The sequence below is a fragment of the Fringilla coelebs genome (genome assembly GCF_963513975.1).
Source record: "Fringilla coelebs genome assembly, chromosome: Z".
Classification (NCBI taxonomy): Eukaryota; Metazoa; Chordata; class Aves; order Passeriformes; family Fringillidae; genus Fringilla; species Fringilla coelebs.
This window is the reverse complement of record NC_140031.1, coordinates 33,837,738-33,853,707: the sequence shown is the minus strand read 5'-3', so window position 1 is coordinate 33,853,707 and position 15,970 is coordinate 33,837,738. Positions and strand designations below refer to the sequence as shown.

Below are 15,970 nucleotides of genomic sequence, written 5' to 3'. Positions count from 1 at the left end.
TGCGGTCCCTCCCACAAGACATAATCCTAACACAAACTTCTCCAGGGTAAGCCCTTCCCATGGGCTTCAGTTCTTTACTAGCTGCTCCAGCATGGATCTCCTGCAGGGCCACAAGTCCAGCCAGCACACATGGTCCAACCTGGGCTCCTCTCCCCATGAGGTCAAGGTCCTGCCAGAAGGCTCCTGTCTACAGGGTTAGCTTCCTTTGGGCATCCACCTGCTCTAGCACAGTGCAGATGGCTGCAGCGGCACAGCTGTCTCGCTGTGATCTGCACCACAGCCTGCAGAGGAATCTCTGCTCTGGTGCTTGGAGCACCTCCTGTCCCTCCTTCTGCACTGACCGGGGTATCTGCAGAGAGATTTTCTGTCACATGTTTTCACTCCTCTCCTGCAGCTGCTGTTGCACAGCATTCTTTTCCCCTTCTCCAAGACACTATTCCAGCATTGCTGCCACTGTCACTAATGGGCTTGGCCAGTGTGGGGGTCCAATCTGGAGTGGCTGGCATTGGCTCTGTCGGACATGGGGGAAAGTTCTGGCAGCTCTAGCTCTTCTGCTATGCAATCCTTGCCATGCAAACCCAGTACAAGTGGAAAGTCAGAATGTTGTGTCTTTACCTAAAAGAAGTCTCACCACTAAGCTAGATAGAGAACTGGAGAAAAATTATAAAATTAATCCTGTACTAACTAAAGAATGGACTATATACCTTACTGTATCCCCTTACTTCATTGTTTCAGTCAGATGGGTGAAAAATCCCAAAAAACCAGCATCAAACTCAGCTTCTAATAAATTTTAGAACTAATAGAGATTCATTATAATGCCATTTTTTACTATGCTTATACCCTTTATATAATGCAGTGCAGAAGCTCAACAAGCCTAGATGTTCAGAACACCAAACATAGATGAAAATGACACAGGATCTAGTAAAATAACACTGTAGCTGAAAGAAAAGCAACCAAGGCAAATGCAGTGACCATTGCCTATGCATCTGAAATCTGAAAGTATATACAGGTAATAACTGAAACAAAGAACCATACAAAAACATATTTAATTTGGTTTGGCTGGGATAGAGTAATTTTCTTGTTAGTATTCTTTATAGTCCTGTGTTTCAGTCTGGTAACCAGCTCCATGGTAATTGATAACACTCCAATATTTTAGTTATTGCTACACAGGGCTTTATACATCATCATGGGCTTCCTTCATTATGTGCACAACTCAACCAGCAGGCTGTGACAGGACACAACCAGGACAGCTGGCCTCAGCTGACCAAATGACACTGTGTAACACCAAGTTCAGAGACAAAACTCTTGTGTTTTTCCAAGGTAGCTCTTCCTTGAGGCGTCAGGGTGCTAACTGATCTCTGCATTACTATTTTCTTTTGGTTGTGTCTCCCTCTTTTTTATTTTTTTCCCCCAGAATTCACGTATAAATTGTCTTTATTTCAACTCTCAAGCTTTTTTCTTTTGCCCTTTCAATTCTGTCCCCCATTTAAAGGGGATTAAGCAAATACCTGTGTGAGGGCCTTGGTGCTGGCTGCGGTCAAGTCATCTCAATTATTTACTAACAACACAATTTTCATAAGGAAAATAAAATCTAAAACCCCACAAAAGCTCCTGTTTCATCTCTAACTTCTCTTTCACTTCGAGCTTTAACCCTTCCCCCAACAACTTTTTCTCTCTATATATGACAGATGCATAAAAGTATTTAAGACACTCTTCTTTTTTAAAGCTGCTGTCGCACTTCAAGCTACAAGTATTAAGCATCTCCACAGTAGAAACAAGGAAAAATTTGTTTTGAAAAAACTGACCACAATGCAACTAAACAGGTAATTAATGAGTACAGTACTATTGACTAATTATAGCTTCCATCTATCAGTTTATTAATCTTACCTCCATTGCATAGTTCTGGAAAATGCTGGATAAACTAGTATTATGTGAAGAGCTGTGCTCTGATTTCTCAGAATCTAGAACTCTCATACTTTTTGGGAATGAAATTTCACCTGTACAAAAAGAGTCATTTGAGTTTTTATTCAAACGAAGAATATTTAATCCATTCCCAAAGAAAATAACTTCTATTCAACCAAGGATAGGAAATTGTATCAAAAGATCTCCAAAGATATGAGTATCTCACTGACATTACAATTACAATATAGATAATGTTCATGATTAACATTTCAAGGTTATTTTTCTAACACAACATACCACAGATTAGTAAAAGAAAAACACAAACAAAAAACAGACTGGCAAAGAGCAGTAAGATTACTCAATGTATAGTGACCAACTCTAAAAAGTTGACTAGCCATGATTTCTTGAATAATACATCCATATGTAAACAGCAAATGGAAGGACAGCAGCAGGTGAGGCGTATGATACCAAAAATGCCATTACTGCACTTAGATTTTCCCTAATTAACACTGCACTGAACCAAATATTTTTTCCTTGGTAATGCTAGCTTTTATGACTATGCACCTTGTCCAGGAAAAGGGGAAAAGGAGTTGGAATACATTCACCAGAAGGAAATGGATGAGATCACTCCTAGAAGGCAAAATTATCAGAATTATTTTTTACAAGTCCAAATTTTCTATTAAAAAATCACCACCAGGATCCCCTAATCATAAAGAAGGCTCCTGTGGTTTTTTCAGCTCAAAATTATGTTTGTGAACAAATTTTGCATACCCTGTTGGTTGCCATTTTTTATAGTAAGCTCTTATAACCCTACTAACTAACTGGAAGTAGAAGATGTCAAGATTTTGCAATACAGGGGCACTTTGTCTCCACTATGCAGGATCGTTCTTTCTCTCTTGATATTTCTCTCTCTCTGTGAAGCAGACAGCTTTACAACATTTGCATCACTGAAGTATTGTATTGCAAAGAGACCTAAACCAACCCACTGCAGGTTCAGAAACACATCTTCTTTCTCAAAATATGAATAAAATCTAACTGAATTAAATCTGAACTAAAAATTACCAGATTTCCTTATTCCAGTTTTACATCTGGCAGGGAGGAGGGAAGGAAGGTTTGCAACAGGCTCACAAGTCGTCAGCTATTTATCTACATAAGTTCAAACCAAGTATGTACCCAACACTTCCTATTCCATGGTAAAGATGGATAACTTTTAGTGTGTATTGCTTTAGGTTTTTTGTGCATATGGAACTACGGGGTTGTTCTGTTGATTTGGTTTTGGTTGGTTAGCTTCTTTCCTCCCTCAAATCATCTGTCTCTGTTAGTTATGCAACTATTAACAGTTGTCAGACTGCTGAGCTTTCCTGCATTAATACTTCACTGTTAATACTTTCAACGGTCTTATGATTTTACATGAATGAGGTGTTTCTTGCTATAACTAGTTAGCAATCTTACTATCACATACACAGGAAGAATTTTTATGGCTAAGCTCCTGCATATTGTATCACTTTTTTATACATTCAACACAGAGAGAAGCATTAGCTACTTGCTACTGCAAGAGAAGAGTATAGAATGGAAGTGAAAATTTGCTTGAAATACTCTTAAGAGTTTGAAATAATTTCACGTTATCATAGCTTTCATTGTTTTGAGTGATTTCACATCCAACAGTGTGGTGTTCACATGCCCTCTGAACAGAGAGAAGCTACGACACAAGCAGAGAAGGAGGAAAACACAATTCTTATCTCACTTGCTGTGCCTGTGTTGTGCTAAAGTAGAATGCAATATGGAGATTGTTTACCCACAGTGAGGATGTTTTGCTCCCTTGGCCTACCAGGGCCAAGAAGTGGGTGTGTGTGGGACTGTCACAGGACAGTCACGAGAGAATCAGAGATGAGTGCACTTCTGTGCAGTTGTGAGCAAGAGCGAGTGCATGGCAGAATCAGTTTAGAAGAAATGTATATAGTATAGTACAATAAAGTAGTTCATTAGCCTTCTGATGATGGAGTCAGATGCATCATTCTCCCTCCCTCGCCAACGTCGGAGTCATCTTTGATTTACAATACAACAGTCTTCCCTGTTTGTTGTATTATAATCAAGTTATCAGGGGAAAATAAAACCAGATTATCTCACCTGCACTGTAATGCTGTCTTCCTACATCTCCACCACTGCTGCTACTACCAAGACTAGTAGTGCTTTGTGCAAGTTCATTTGTAAGTAGGCCTGGGACTCCAGTTCTTGATGACAGATTATCTCCTAAAATACTATCTTCAAAGCCCACAGGGAAGTTATAGTCTGGTCGATGGCTTTCTTCCTTTAATGCAAGAAGAAAAAGTAGCATTTTTGAGTACCTTCACATTCATTATTTGACTTCCATCTTTATCCTAAAGAATAAAAAATTAAACTAGCAGATTAAGATAAATCCTAATGTAAAAAAATTATGAGATGTGAGATAAATCTATGTAGCCTCAAAAAGTGCAGACACTGGACAAAGCAGGAAGATATGGAAAAACTGACAAACTGAGTGACAAAATAACAGTGATATAAATTTATTCATTTCAAAAGAAACAGCAAAGATAATGCAGACACATAATTTGAAGGCACAATAACAAGACATGACAAAAAAAGAGGAAGTTACAATATTCATCCCTCTATATCCTCTTTCATTCTTGTCATTAGTATGTGAAATATCTTACTCTGAAAAACACTCTGTCACAGAAGAACGATAATATTTAGTTTCCAAATTCCTGATAAGTAAATTGACTAGATCTCAGGCTGTACCTTATTACTTTCAACTTTGACCCTCACCAACCTGACTTCCTGGATTTGTAATTTATTTTTCTAGTTTTCTAAAGTAAGACAGGGCAGTATGGCATCATTTAAGGACATAAATTTGTAATTACCTGGGTTTCTTGGTTTGGTGTCTTTACATATAAATAAAAAGACTAATAAAAAAATGGGAGAATTTTATTGAGAACAAAAAGCTAAAACTTACTGCATTGAGACCATCTATTTTCCTTTTGTCGGAAAAGCAAGGTTTCTTTTAATGGCAAGGAAAAACACCATAGATAAAGTGTAATTTTTATTAACTAATAAAAGTCAATACTTAATAAAATATACCACCTAGAGAAGCAATTTTCTGGACATGGAAGTTAGCCCTCCAACTATGTGTCCCCAAATTTTTCATACTGAAAAACTTACCTCATCATCTGAGTAACTATATGCTGATGTTACCACTCCCCACATCTTACTGGCCACATTGGCAGCCTGCTTCATGCCTGATTTCAAAACATCAATTTTTGGTCCAGACAGTATATTGTCTAACTTCAGATTGGACAAAGTTGTTACAACAGTTCCCAATGAGCCATGTGGGGAAGAACGACCCAGTCCTGTCAAAGATGAAGACCGCTCCTTTTGAACTTGTAGGTGAGTTTGTTGCTTTGATCGTACAGTGAATGTTTTGGATCTGGAGACAGAAGGACTTCTTCGATTTTCATAACACTTGGAGGATGGCAGGATGGGATCCAAAGGCAGGCTTGACCTTCTTTCTTGGGAGTGACCAAGCGTACCAGAAGCTTCTGCTTCCTTATCTGACTTGTGCAGTTCCATGCTGGGAAATTTACTACCCAATGGGTTCTTCAAATTCATATAGCTCTCTATTTCATCTGCCAAATTACGTGCTGCAACTGGTGACATCAACTTTTCCCCAGGTTCTGCATAACCTGGTTGTGTGCTGTCAGTAGCTAGCAAAGACAGAGGGTCCAAGCCTACTTCAACATCTTCCCTTTCAATAGGCTTAACCACTCCATAAAAGCTATTTCTTTTAGCAGTTGCATCTTTGGCTTCAGGTTTCTGGCTTTTAGACTCAGCTGACTGTTCAAGATTTATGTCTTTCACTGCGGTCATGTTTCCATCTCTTCCATTCTCAAGATCCTCCTGCCCTTCCCCAGGTTCTTCCAGCACTGGTGAAGACCTATGTTCTAGGTCCCAATCACTCTCAGTCACACCTCTCCAAGTGCCACTTATGTCAGTAACCTGCTGGTCAGTGATATTTTCAAAGCTGTGGGATTTAGGTGAAGTTTTGGCCCCAGATAAAGCTGCTGTTAAGATCTTGGCATCTGCTCCCATCATTATTGCTATTTCTTTAGAATGCAAGTCCAGACTGCCTTTTTTCAGCAGCATTCCAGCTCTGCTTTCACTGCTGAAACTGCAGCTTCTCTCTGAAAACAGCTTTTGTCTCTTCTGTCTTTTTTCACTTGTTTTCTTAGGAGAAACATTACCAAAGACTGTATCTTCGACTGAATCCTGAGTTATGAACAGTGGGCTAGAAACTGTTTCTGAAAGAGAAAGTTCATTAATAATATGGTGACCATAGCCACCAAAAATGTTTATTTCCTGAAACCAGGTGAAATCTCCTTAATCTCCTTACTTAGAGAAGACTGGGAGTACTACAGTCCCAATATATCCATTAAGAAGTTACACTAGCATGAACACATTATTTTACTGCAAAGACATCCTGCAGATCAAAAGCCACCTACTCTTTGGAATCAAAGCTGTATACGGCTTCTACCTCCTTTCCCCGGGCCAACACCCAGACAGTAAGTATTACATCCATGAACTAAAGGAAACTACAATTTTAAGTAAAAGTTGCTCTGGTTGGTTTAGCTTTTTTTCCTCCAAGAGCTACATTCAAGATTTAAATATGAAACACCATAGTTCATTCTGGTTCTGAAAAAAACATTATAATGTGTGCCTGCCCAATACAGATGCATTATTTAATTTATGACACAGATGTATATTTAGAAAATACTAATTAAGTTTACCATGTGGAAGCTATAAACTAATCTTATAAATGTTCCTATTTCCTACAGGTAATTGGGAATATTTACTACCTAGATAGCTGTGTTAGCAAAGTTAAAATCTTCGTAAGTATGACAATTCTACTATATTAGGACCTCAGGAGAAGACCTGTTCTACAATATCCACCTGCTGGAGGCTGAGTTTCACATCAATGCTGCTTCTTAGCTAGCCATCAGTTCTCATAATTGCCAAAATATTCCAAGCAACTTCTTGCCTGCAACTTCATTCTGTGCTATCAAGCTACACTGAAGTGGACTACCTCGTCTTAATAAAGGACAGATACAAAGGCAGAAAAAAAAAGATCCCCAAGATTTGGGTTTTATATATCCATAAATCTTCCTCATCACCAATCTTGAGATAAGTAAATAAATTTTGTACAGCACAAAGGCAACACACATTGTTCCTGCATTATAGATTGGCAATATAAGCTGCAGGAATAGGGACAGACTTGTCCAAGACCAGCAAGGTTTAGATGACAAAATCAAGACTGGAGACATTATTTCTCTTTGTTTCCTAGTATATTACTGAAACACTCTCAGTGCAGGGCAGCAAAAATCATGATTTCAGTCTACAGAACAGTGATTTTCATCCTTAGAATCTAGAGGTTCCTTCTATGTTACCCGCACAGGATAATGGTGGAAAGCAAACATTGTACAAGACATCTGCACCTTGAACAGAAGTTTTGTTTCTTTTCATAACATGAAACAAATTTCAAAACACTACAGCACAACAAGACCAGGACTTTAGCAATCTCTGTTTCACCCAGTGACTCACCATCACTGCTCTTCCTTCCACTGCTGTCAAAAATGCCTGATGGAACTTTCACAATACTGTTACCCCAAGCAGGTGGATCAGCTGGACTCAGAGTTTCTATATTCAGCTGTTGCTTTTCATAAGACTTTTCTGTAGAAACCTCTGCAAGAAAGAGAATGGGAACATTAGTAGATAGATAGATACAGATATATAGAGAGAAAAAGTTAAGATTCAGCTTAGTAATTATTTGCACTGGTACGTAAAATATAAACTCCAACTGTCGCCTTATGTAATAACAAAATAAAGGATCAGTCCTACTAGCACAGAGCATTCCCTGGCAGCAATACCCAGAAAGGTTACAGCTGCCAGCATTATGCAGAGAGTGCTCAGCTGTTCACAGGGTTATAGCACTTGCCAATTCCTCCCCATGGTATTTTTTCAACTAATCAAAGCAGAATAAAAACAGTAGTTCACAGACTTTCATGCAGGGCAATCTGTTTAATGAGAGCTTTAAAAGCCCTAACTCACATAACGGATCTCATAACCCAGATATGAAACAAATTCAGTAATGAAAACGAAATACAGAAAAACTAAGGGCAAAATTTGAACAGAAGACAGGAGATGACCCTAAGGCCATCTATAGCTGGGAAGAGTTTGTAGGAAAAAGTAGCGCCTTTGTTAGCTCAACAGGTACAGCTAAAAAGATCGTCAAGATTTCAAACAGATAAATGACGGAAATGGAACGTCAATTACTGTGTACCCCAACATTTGTCCATTTTTTCCATCTAAATTAAATTAATCTAATAAAAGGAAATTTCTACTTATACACATTCTACTGCTATAACTTAGGTCACAGAAGTAAAATAACTATATGAAATATATTGTATTCTGAGCCTTGGAACATTATTAATTCAGTACTTTGGGTATCTGTGGTATTCTAAAGCATGAAACACATTTATTACCAAAAGCCTTCAGCAACGTAAACATGCATACTTAACCTCCTATTAAGTCTTCACGGTTAGAAGAAATATCTTTCTCTACTTGTGTTTCAGTTGCAGGAAGACTATCCTCACCATCTCTCAAGAGCTCATCCTTGGATCTGTAACCTTGGTCTGACGGACCACCTGTTGGAGGAAATACAAACACATGCTTCAAGCTCGTTTTCCCTTCCTAAATTTGTTTTCAATAAGAAAATAAAGGATCTGAAATTTATTGTTTCACATGTTATCTCTCCAGAAAAGTTCATATTAAGATCTCCAAAATGTCTAATTTGTGGAAAGGCCTACTCAGTCATGATAACACAGAGATAATTCGGCCATACTAATCCAAATTAACTTTTCTAATTATAATAAATATGAGTTATTCCCCTAGAAACACTATTGTGACTAACTATTTTTAATGCACTGTATCTGCTATCTTTCCTTTCCTTTCATATTAGCATGAATATTTAACTGCTGGGTAAGCTAAATTCTCAAATGCATTAACAAAGAAATATAGACAAGCACAGCCATAACTGAGCAAGCTTCTAACAGTGAATACAGCCCTGGAAAAAACCTCTACTATATAAATTGTGCTATATCTTTGCACTGTATGCCAAAGAATAAGTTGTAATAGAAAAAAAAGTAAAACTACAAACATTTTTTAAAAGGTCTGTTCCTCTGCTATACCAGTTAAACTTGCCAGCTGTAACTCATTAAAAACCCAAAAGTTTACAGTAATCAAAGAAGTTGGTCACATGAAAAAATACAGGAAGTCTCTTTTCTCTGCTATTTTTTATCTCAAGTGCTGCTGCATGTGCAAAAAGACAAAAATACTGTATGGACACATTTCACAGCAACATGTTAAACTGGATTGTTCATATACTTCAGAGTACCTAACAGCACTCATTACTGCAACAAAAAAGATAAAGTAAGTTATTGAATGTGAAAGGTGTTAGGGAGCTCCATAAAACTTGGGTGACAGATACAATTCATCTACCATACACATCACTGCTATTTATTTTACCTACAAATAACAACTATGTTAAAAAGAATTAAAAATTTGAGCAGCCATCAATTAATACATTTGGCTATGGTATTAAAAACTTCTTATATAGAAAATTAAGTTCTGACATTCTTAGGTGCTTGTTTTCTCTCTGTCAGATTTTCAATAACATTAGTATCCCTGCCTTGAGCAGAAGTGCCAATACCCCATCAATAAATGGGTGAATTACCTGCAGGAGTAACATTCAAGGGCAGAAATAATGCACACGTGCATCCAAGGCTTCACACCATAAGTCTGCACCCCACACCGTGATAGCCAAGGACAAATGCGGCACCCAAGAGACAGCAAAGAGCAAAAAGCAGAGCAACAAAGAGCAGAGAGAAGGGAAGTTCAGTAATCTAGGCAGACATATCAGGTGAAGCACAGGAATCAGACTCAAAGTTTTCTTTACAGGAGGGTTCAAGGTATTAAAAACATGAAGAGTGTGCAAGAATCATTTTGTGCATTAAGTTTTGAAGTACACATAGAAAGGAAGTTTAGTCGAAACAACACAGGTAGGATGTGATCAGTACTAGGGCAGATAAGAAGAACCATGCATTTTGTCTTGCCATCCTAAATTATTAACTTCCTGTGCACTCTTTTTACTTCAGTTTGTCAGGAGGAGTGCACACTATATTTAACGTGGAGTTTTTCTCCAGCTTATCACCTGACTTTCCATTCCCACGGTGTCTCCTACAAACTGTATGACAAGCTTCTGACAATTTCTGTATTTATGTCACAGTTTGGCAACTATTATTAAGACACTTGAATACAGCATTTAAAAGCATAGTTTACCATAACTTAACATAACATACTAATTCCATGAATGCTAACTAGACCTGAGATACAATCAAGGAAAAACATTTTCAAGGATTACCTGCTAATCGCCTCACCAAATATCACTCCTTTCATGGAAAGATTTTATTCACAAGGACTACCACTTCTGAGAATAAATGACAACATGCAAAAATTAAACAGCCTCGTATGACAGAGGCTTCATACCTTTTCTGAAGGTTAATACAAAAAGTAGGGTACGTGAGACCACAGCAAAACATTTATTTTCATATAACAGTATTTCTGCTATGGTACATTCTGAATTAAAGCATGATGTGCAGTAAAGAAGAAATGTTCAACAACAGTGTACTTCTTTTTCTACGCAAGTTAATTCCACACTTCTCTACAGCCTCAAGAAGGGAAAGCAGTAGTTGTGAAGGGGAAATCAACAGGAGAACTGGAAAATTTAGCCTTTTGGGGAACTGTTAGTAGTAAACCCAGCAGAATCTAGTACCTGTGCTAGAGTGATTATCAACGGAATCAAGCCTGACTAAGTCACTGACGAAGAGGGTGTGCTCCCCACTGTTAGCATCATTAGAACTATCCACGCTACCATGGCTCACCATGTCCCCATCACTTCCACCCGTGGGACTCCGCAGAGCTAAAGACATGAACAAGAGCTGGTTAGTAAGAGAGGACTTAATTTCTCAGGTTTTTAAATAAATCTAACCTCTTCAGACAACAGTAAGCACTTCTGCTCACACATATAAAATAAGAGTATGAAATTCTGGCAACAGAAATCAAGATAATTAATTCTTCAGTATGCAAAAGACATTCTAATTCTGTTATAAGCATCAAGTTGGTAAATATAAATTTTTATACATTTAAGGACAGATTTTCCACTTTCAAAAGAAACAATGTTAGCTGCAATCCCTTTGAAAGTATGTTATGCCCTCGTTCACCAGAAATAAATCTATTTCAACTAACTTATTACCTGGTATCACAGGCACTTGTGGGCTCTGCACTGATTTCTTCAGGCACTGCCTAAACTGCGCTGTGCCATGAACTACATTTCGTACCTTTGTCCACAGGAATATGCCACTGCGGTTACCACTAGGCCAAGAAGACTCTAAAACCGCCTGTAGAAAGAGACATTTTTGCAAGAACAAAAACAGTAAGGAAGTTACATTAAAAAAACACAGTACAGTGAGAAGCTTCACCCCTGCCACCAATAAAAAAAAAGCATTTACTGCCAACCATGTAAAGTAGGACAAATACTTGAATTTTTATGAGCTCTTCCCTTTTATTCCACAGGTCAATACAAAATAGTTGTGTAAAACCAGACAATGGATCAAAATTACTTTAATTAAACAAGGTGGGTTTTGTTCTTATCTATATATTTTGATAGCGACAGAAGACCATAGTAACATCTCCTTTCTTTTTCCTTTATATAGTTTACCATGAAGTGTCATCAGGAACTTGGAAGCAAGGAAAGAGAGGGAGGCTACATCAACTAGCCTAATTTCAGCCTTCATCCATTTTGGATCTTGCTATTTTAAAGAATACACCTTAGAATAGATTTATTGGACATGGAATCACTAGAAGGTTCCAAAATTTGCAAATGGAAACAGTGTAAATCTGTATTCAATAGAATTTTTGGTTAGCCAAACAGCATGGGAATGTAAATTTAACAGTGTAGAACCATTTAGTGTAGATTCAGTCATTCTGTAAGCATGTCCAAAAGGATGGCTTGACTAAGAGAATCAGCAAATCCAAGTGAAGAGCTGCAAGAAACAACCTTAAAAGCATGCTACCAGACATTTGGAGTGACAATTGCAAAAGGCACTGGACCCTTACCTTATTGTAATAACCATAGGTGATGGCATTTGGCTGTATTCCAGCATTTTTCATTTCAAAAAGAACTCTCACAGCCTGAACAGGCTGACCCCACAGTCCACAGAGCTGCATTACTACTCTGTAACAGACCTGACAAGATACAGAAATGTGTAAATGGACTAAAGACAAGAATTTTGAAGTGTCTTAAGCTCTTTCCTGATTTCCAACTTTTACACATGTAAAAGGAAAAACTAGTCAGTCCATAACATGCTCCAGCCAGAAGAGGGAGCAAAAATTAAAGAGCAAGGCACAGAAACTGAAATAACATCAACAGTCACACTGTTGACCATGCCAATTTTATTTTTTTTTTCACTCAGGTCTTCTATTTCAGAAACAAAAGAGATAAGGTGCCCTTATGAAAAGCATGACAGCTTGCTGCTGTTTGCCTGTGGATACTACTGAAAGAATTGTATGCTGCACACAAACCCATCATCCCTTCAGTGCGGTATGGCGGCAAAGCACTAATTGAAGTGCAATAAAAACCAGGGATATTCAAGAACTTCCTTCTGGAAATTACTTGAGAGAAGACTAGCAATACTGAATTGCAGTAGTTGACCCAGCACACACTATACTGGGATTAAAAAGGGACTTCATTTCCACTTGCCGTAGTTAAGCTGACTTGAGATGATTTTAAGGTGGCTTTAAACACAGGCCTAACCATAAGTATGCTTAACCTGGTGGTGTCAGCAAAACACACTGCTGTTGCACTTTGTGTTCTATTTCACAGTCATGGTAACTTTTTGATTTGCACTTGCCTCATCTAGTGGTTCCACTTCAGTTTTCCTCATTTTAATCAGAACATCATATGCCTGTTGCAGTGCTTTGACCTTGGGATGTGCAATTCTGACATAGGCTGGCAGGCAAATAAACCATAGGCTGTAACTATGACTGAAGAGACACTTAGCCCACTGGGAGGGGCTTACATAATATTTCTTGGCTAATTTATGGGCTGTTTTTATCTCCTGTAAGGGTGAAACAAAACACAAAATCAGATAAAAGACATAACATCTTGAATCTAGAAATCTAACTCAGATACTGGCTTCTTAGGAGTAAGCATTTAATAATAATAGACACACATTCAGCTAAAGATCCCTTTTTACCATTCTCTCATTAAGATGCTCTGCAAACAAAAACTAGCATCAGGATCAATCTTGTTTTCCCACACAAACATTAATTTCAATTTAACTTTATATTACGATCTAAAGGTTAAAAATGCATTTGACAATAAACTGTAATCTCAGATGACAAATTTTTAATCTCTTCTGTTTCTTTTATTTTTAAGTTACAGAGATCAAACCTCTAATAGTATAAATAGGCAGTTGAAGTTTTACCAAGAAAATTTGCATCTTTCAGTGATCACACAGTGCTTACAGTGAGATTCATCTGACCTGTTTTGTCCTCTTTGCCATGAGTGCTGGACTATTTGAAATGGTGCTTCCAGCTGGGTGTCTGCTGAAGGAGAGCTTGAGCTCCTGTGGCCTGTCAAAGAGCTTGAAATCTAGCCGCGGGAAGTTTTTATAGCTACATGGATGATTTAAAAAAAAAGAAAAGTTTTTCACATACCTCCTCATAGCAGGAAAGCCATACAAAGACAACTGATATGGAAAAAAAATGACAAACAGGAGAATAAAGAACCAGGAGAAAAATAAAATAGAAAGATACTTTTAGCCTTATTCACAAAAATACTACAAGAAGAAGCCTTGGACACTAAGCCTCCAAAGACAATGGAAATAAGAACCAGACTGCTAACCATGTCATGAAGGTCAGGGGAACACAGATGGTGATTAACAAGGACAACAGCAAAAAACAGAACACTCATGATCTCCAAGAGAGACAGGAAGACATAAATTGTACCCAGAGTGTCTGAAACTCCACACTTCTTGCACAGGGCTGAAAAAGACTGAATGCAAGAAATCTGAAAAGTGGAGTGCATGTTTTGCTCTTTTGGTTCATGATCTGCAGATCAGTAGTACTGGATAGAGTCATAACTCACCCTTCATCATTCCCAACATGGAACAAAGAGCACTGCACTTGCTACAAAATACACACATATGGCTCAAACAGGAAGAAGGGCACTGAATACATGAAGTATTACTATTAAGCTGGCAAGAAGTTATTGAAAAATTAATACCATAATCCACATGCCCTCACATATACACACCCAAAACACTGACTTCTAGAGGTTCAGAAATTTACCCGAATCTGGGCAGTTCATATCTTTCAAAGAGTTTTTCTGAATACTGTTTTAAGGCAAGGCACCGACACAGAACATCTGCTAACCATCAGAGGCACTCTAGTTTCACTCTGTGTGACTGTTTAACTTGTACCTGTATTTTGGCACTCGGTCCTGTCCATCATCAGCAGGTGGTTCTGGTGGCATTATGAACACTGTGTGTTCACTTTTTTGTGACTCATCAAGCTCAATCAAGCGTGTATCTTCGACAGAATCTACATCAACCTGAAAACACAGTTTGTACATTAAGTACAGAGTTTGTCTTCATAACAAAATGTCCTTTTCAATGTCAATTATGTTGAAATATGTAAAAAATATATTTAATATACACTGTATTTGACAGGATATATATAAATTATACTTGTTCTAATTACTCAAATATCAAGTCCAAAGCCGTGTATTTCCATTTTTATTTCATGATCAGATATTCCTGAACATTTTCAAGGGCAAAAGTACCTTCTCTCCTTTTTCCGTTCCTTTATCTGGAAAGAGCTGGGAAAAGAAAAAAGAAATTAAGAGTTTCTTCTCAATTCAAAATCAAAATCCCAAATAATTATATTAAAGCTGTGCCACTTGCTAAAATATTAAAGAAGAAATGGAAATTTTCCATATTACTATAGAAGCAATTCAGCTCTTTTTCAAATACTTCAGTGAAGAGTCAGCAGTAATCAGTAATTCAGTAATTAGCATGCTTTCAATCTGCTGACATTTTCTACTAAATACAAACCCCTTAATCTATCAAAGGAAAAGTGCTTTCATTTCATTTAGTTGAGAGAAATTCCCATTTTGCAGCTATTTCCAATATGACAACCTGCAGTAATAAATTATTAACAAAGTATTCTCTAGATGCATACCCCACATTTAGCAGAGAAAAGGAAAGGCAAATAAACTTTTGTCTATTCCTAAATATTAATCTGATTAGAATCAATACTGAATCAAAGACTCGCAGTCTATAAAAACTTGTTATTAATATGAAGGTTCTCCCAAAAATAATCATTTACATATGCCTTAAAAAATAAATACAATTCTCTAGCACATAACTTTAGTATTGTGAACTTGGAATTTCAAAGATGAAGCTATAAACTCCATTACCTATCTAGACCAGAATCATACTGATGTGGCTACATTAAAAAAATAAAAATAATAAAAAAAAAGAGCAATCTTTCTCCTAAAACATGCATGTAATGAAAGGGGAACTTATCTACATAAACCAGTCCTGACCACATCTGAAACACTAGGCATGTTTAAAGTTGAAATTGTGGGAAAAACTACAGTGATGTTTTTGGTCATGGCAGATGACTACTGGTAGCAATTCTACATTAGAGGAAGGAAATTAACGTTTAATAGGAAGACATGGATGGTATTTTCCTGAAGTGTCAGCTACTGGTAATTCTCACATTATCTTATATATTGAAATCCTGCAGGCCTTTAATTAAAATTTCCTCCAACAACACAGAAATTATGACCACACAAAAAGATGAAGAAAGGAAAATGAACTCAGCAATAACCGCCAAGAATTCCAATCTTTTTGAATAC

At 37.4% G+C, this 15,970-nt stretch overlaps 1 protein-coding gene across 1 annotated transcript in view; it reads right to left on the bottom strand.

Moving 5' to 3' along the window:
• DENND4C (DENN domain containing 4C) overlaps positions 1-15,970 on the bottom strand; it is a 70,442-nt gene that overhangs the window by 12,855 nt on the left and 41,617 nt on the right. The window contains exons 14-25 of the mRNA XM_084225863.1: positions 14,891-14,926; positions 14,529-14,659; positions 13,590-13,722; positions 12,957-13,163; positions 12,163-12,291; positions 11,300-11,444; positions 10,820-10,966; positions 8,508-8,633; positions 7,531-7,671; positions 5,098-6,233; positions 4,030-4,210; positions 1,888-1,997 (exon numbers count right to left, since the gene is read on the bottom strand). Coding sequence (XP_084081989.1) covers positions 1,888-1,997; positions 4,030-4,210; positions 5,098-6,233; positions 7,531-7,671; positions 8,508-8,633; positions 10,820-10,966; positions 11,300-11,444; positions 12,163-12,291; positions 12,957-13,163; positions 13,590-13,722; positions 14,529-14,659; positions 14,891-14,926 — 2,622 coding nt within the window. The remainder of the gene's footprint in view (positions 1-1,887; positions 1,998-4,029; positions 4,211-5,097; positions 6,234-7,530; positions 7,672-8,507; positions 8,634-10,819; positions 10,967-11,299; positions 11,445-12,162; positions 12,292-12,956; positions 13,164-13,589; positions 13,723-14,528; positions 14,660-14,890; positions 14,927-15,970) is intronic.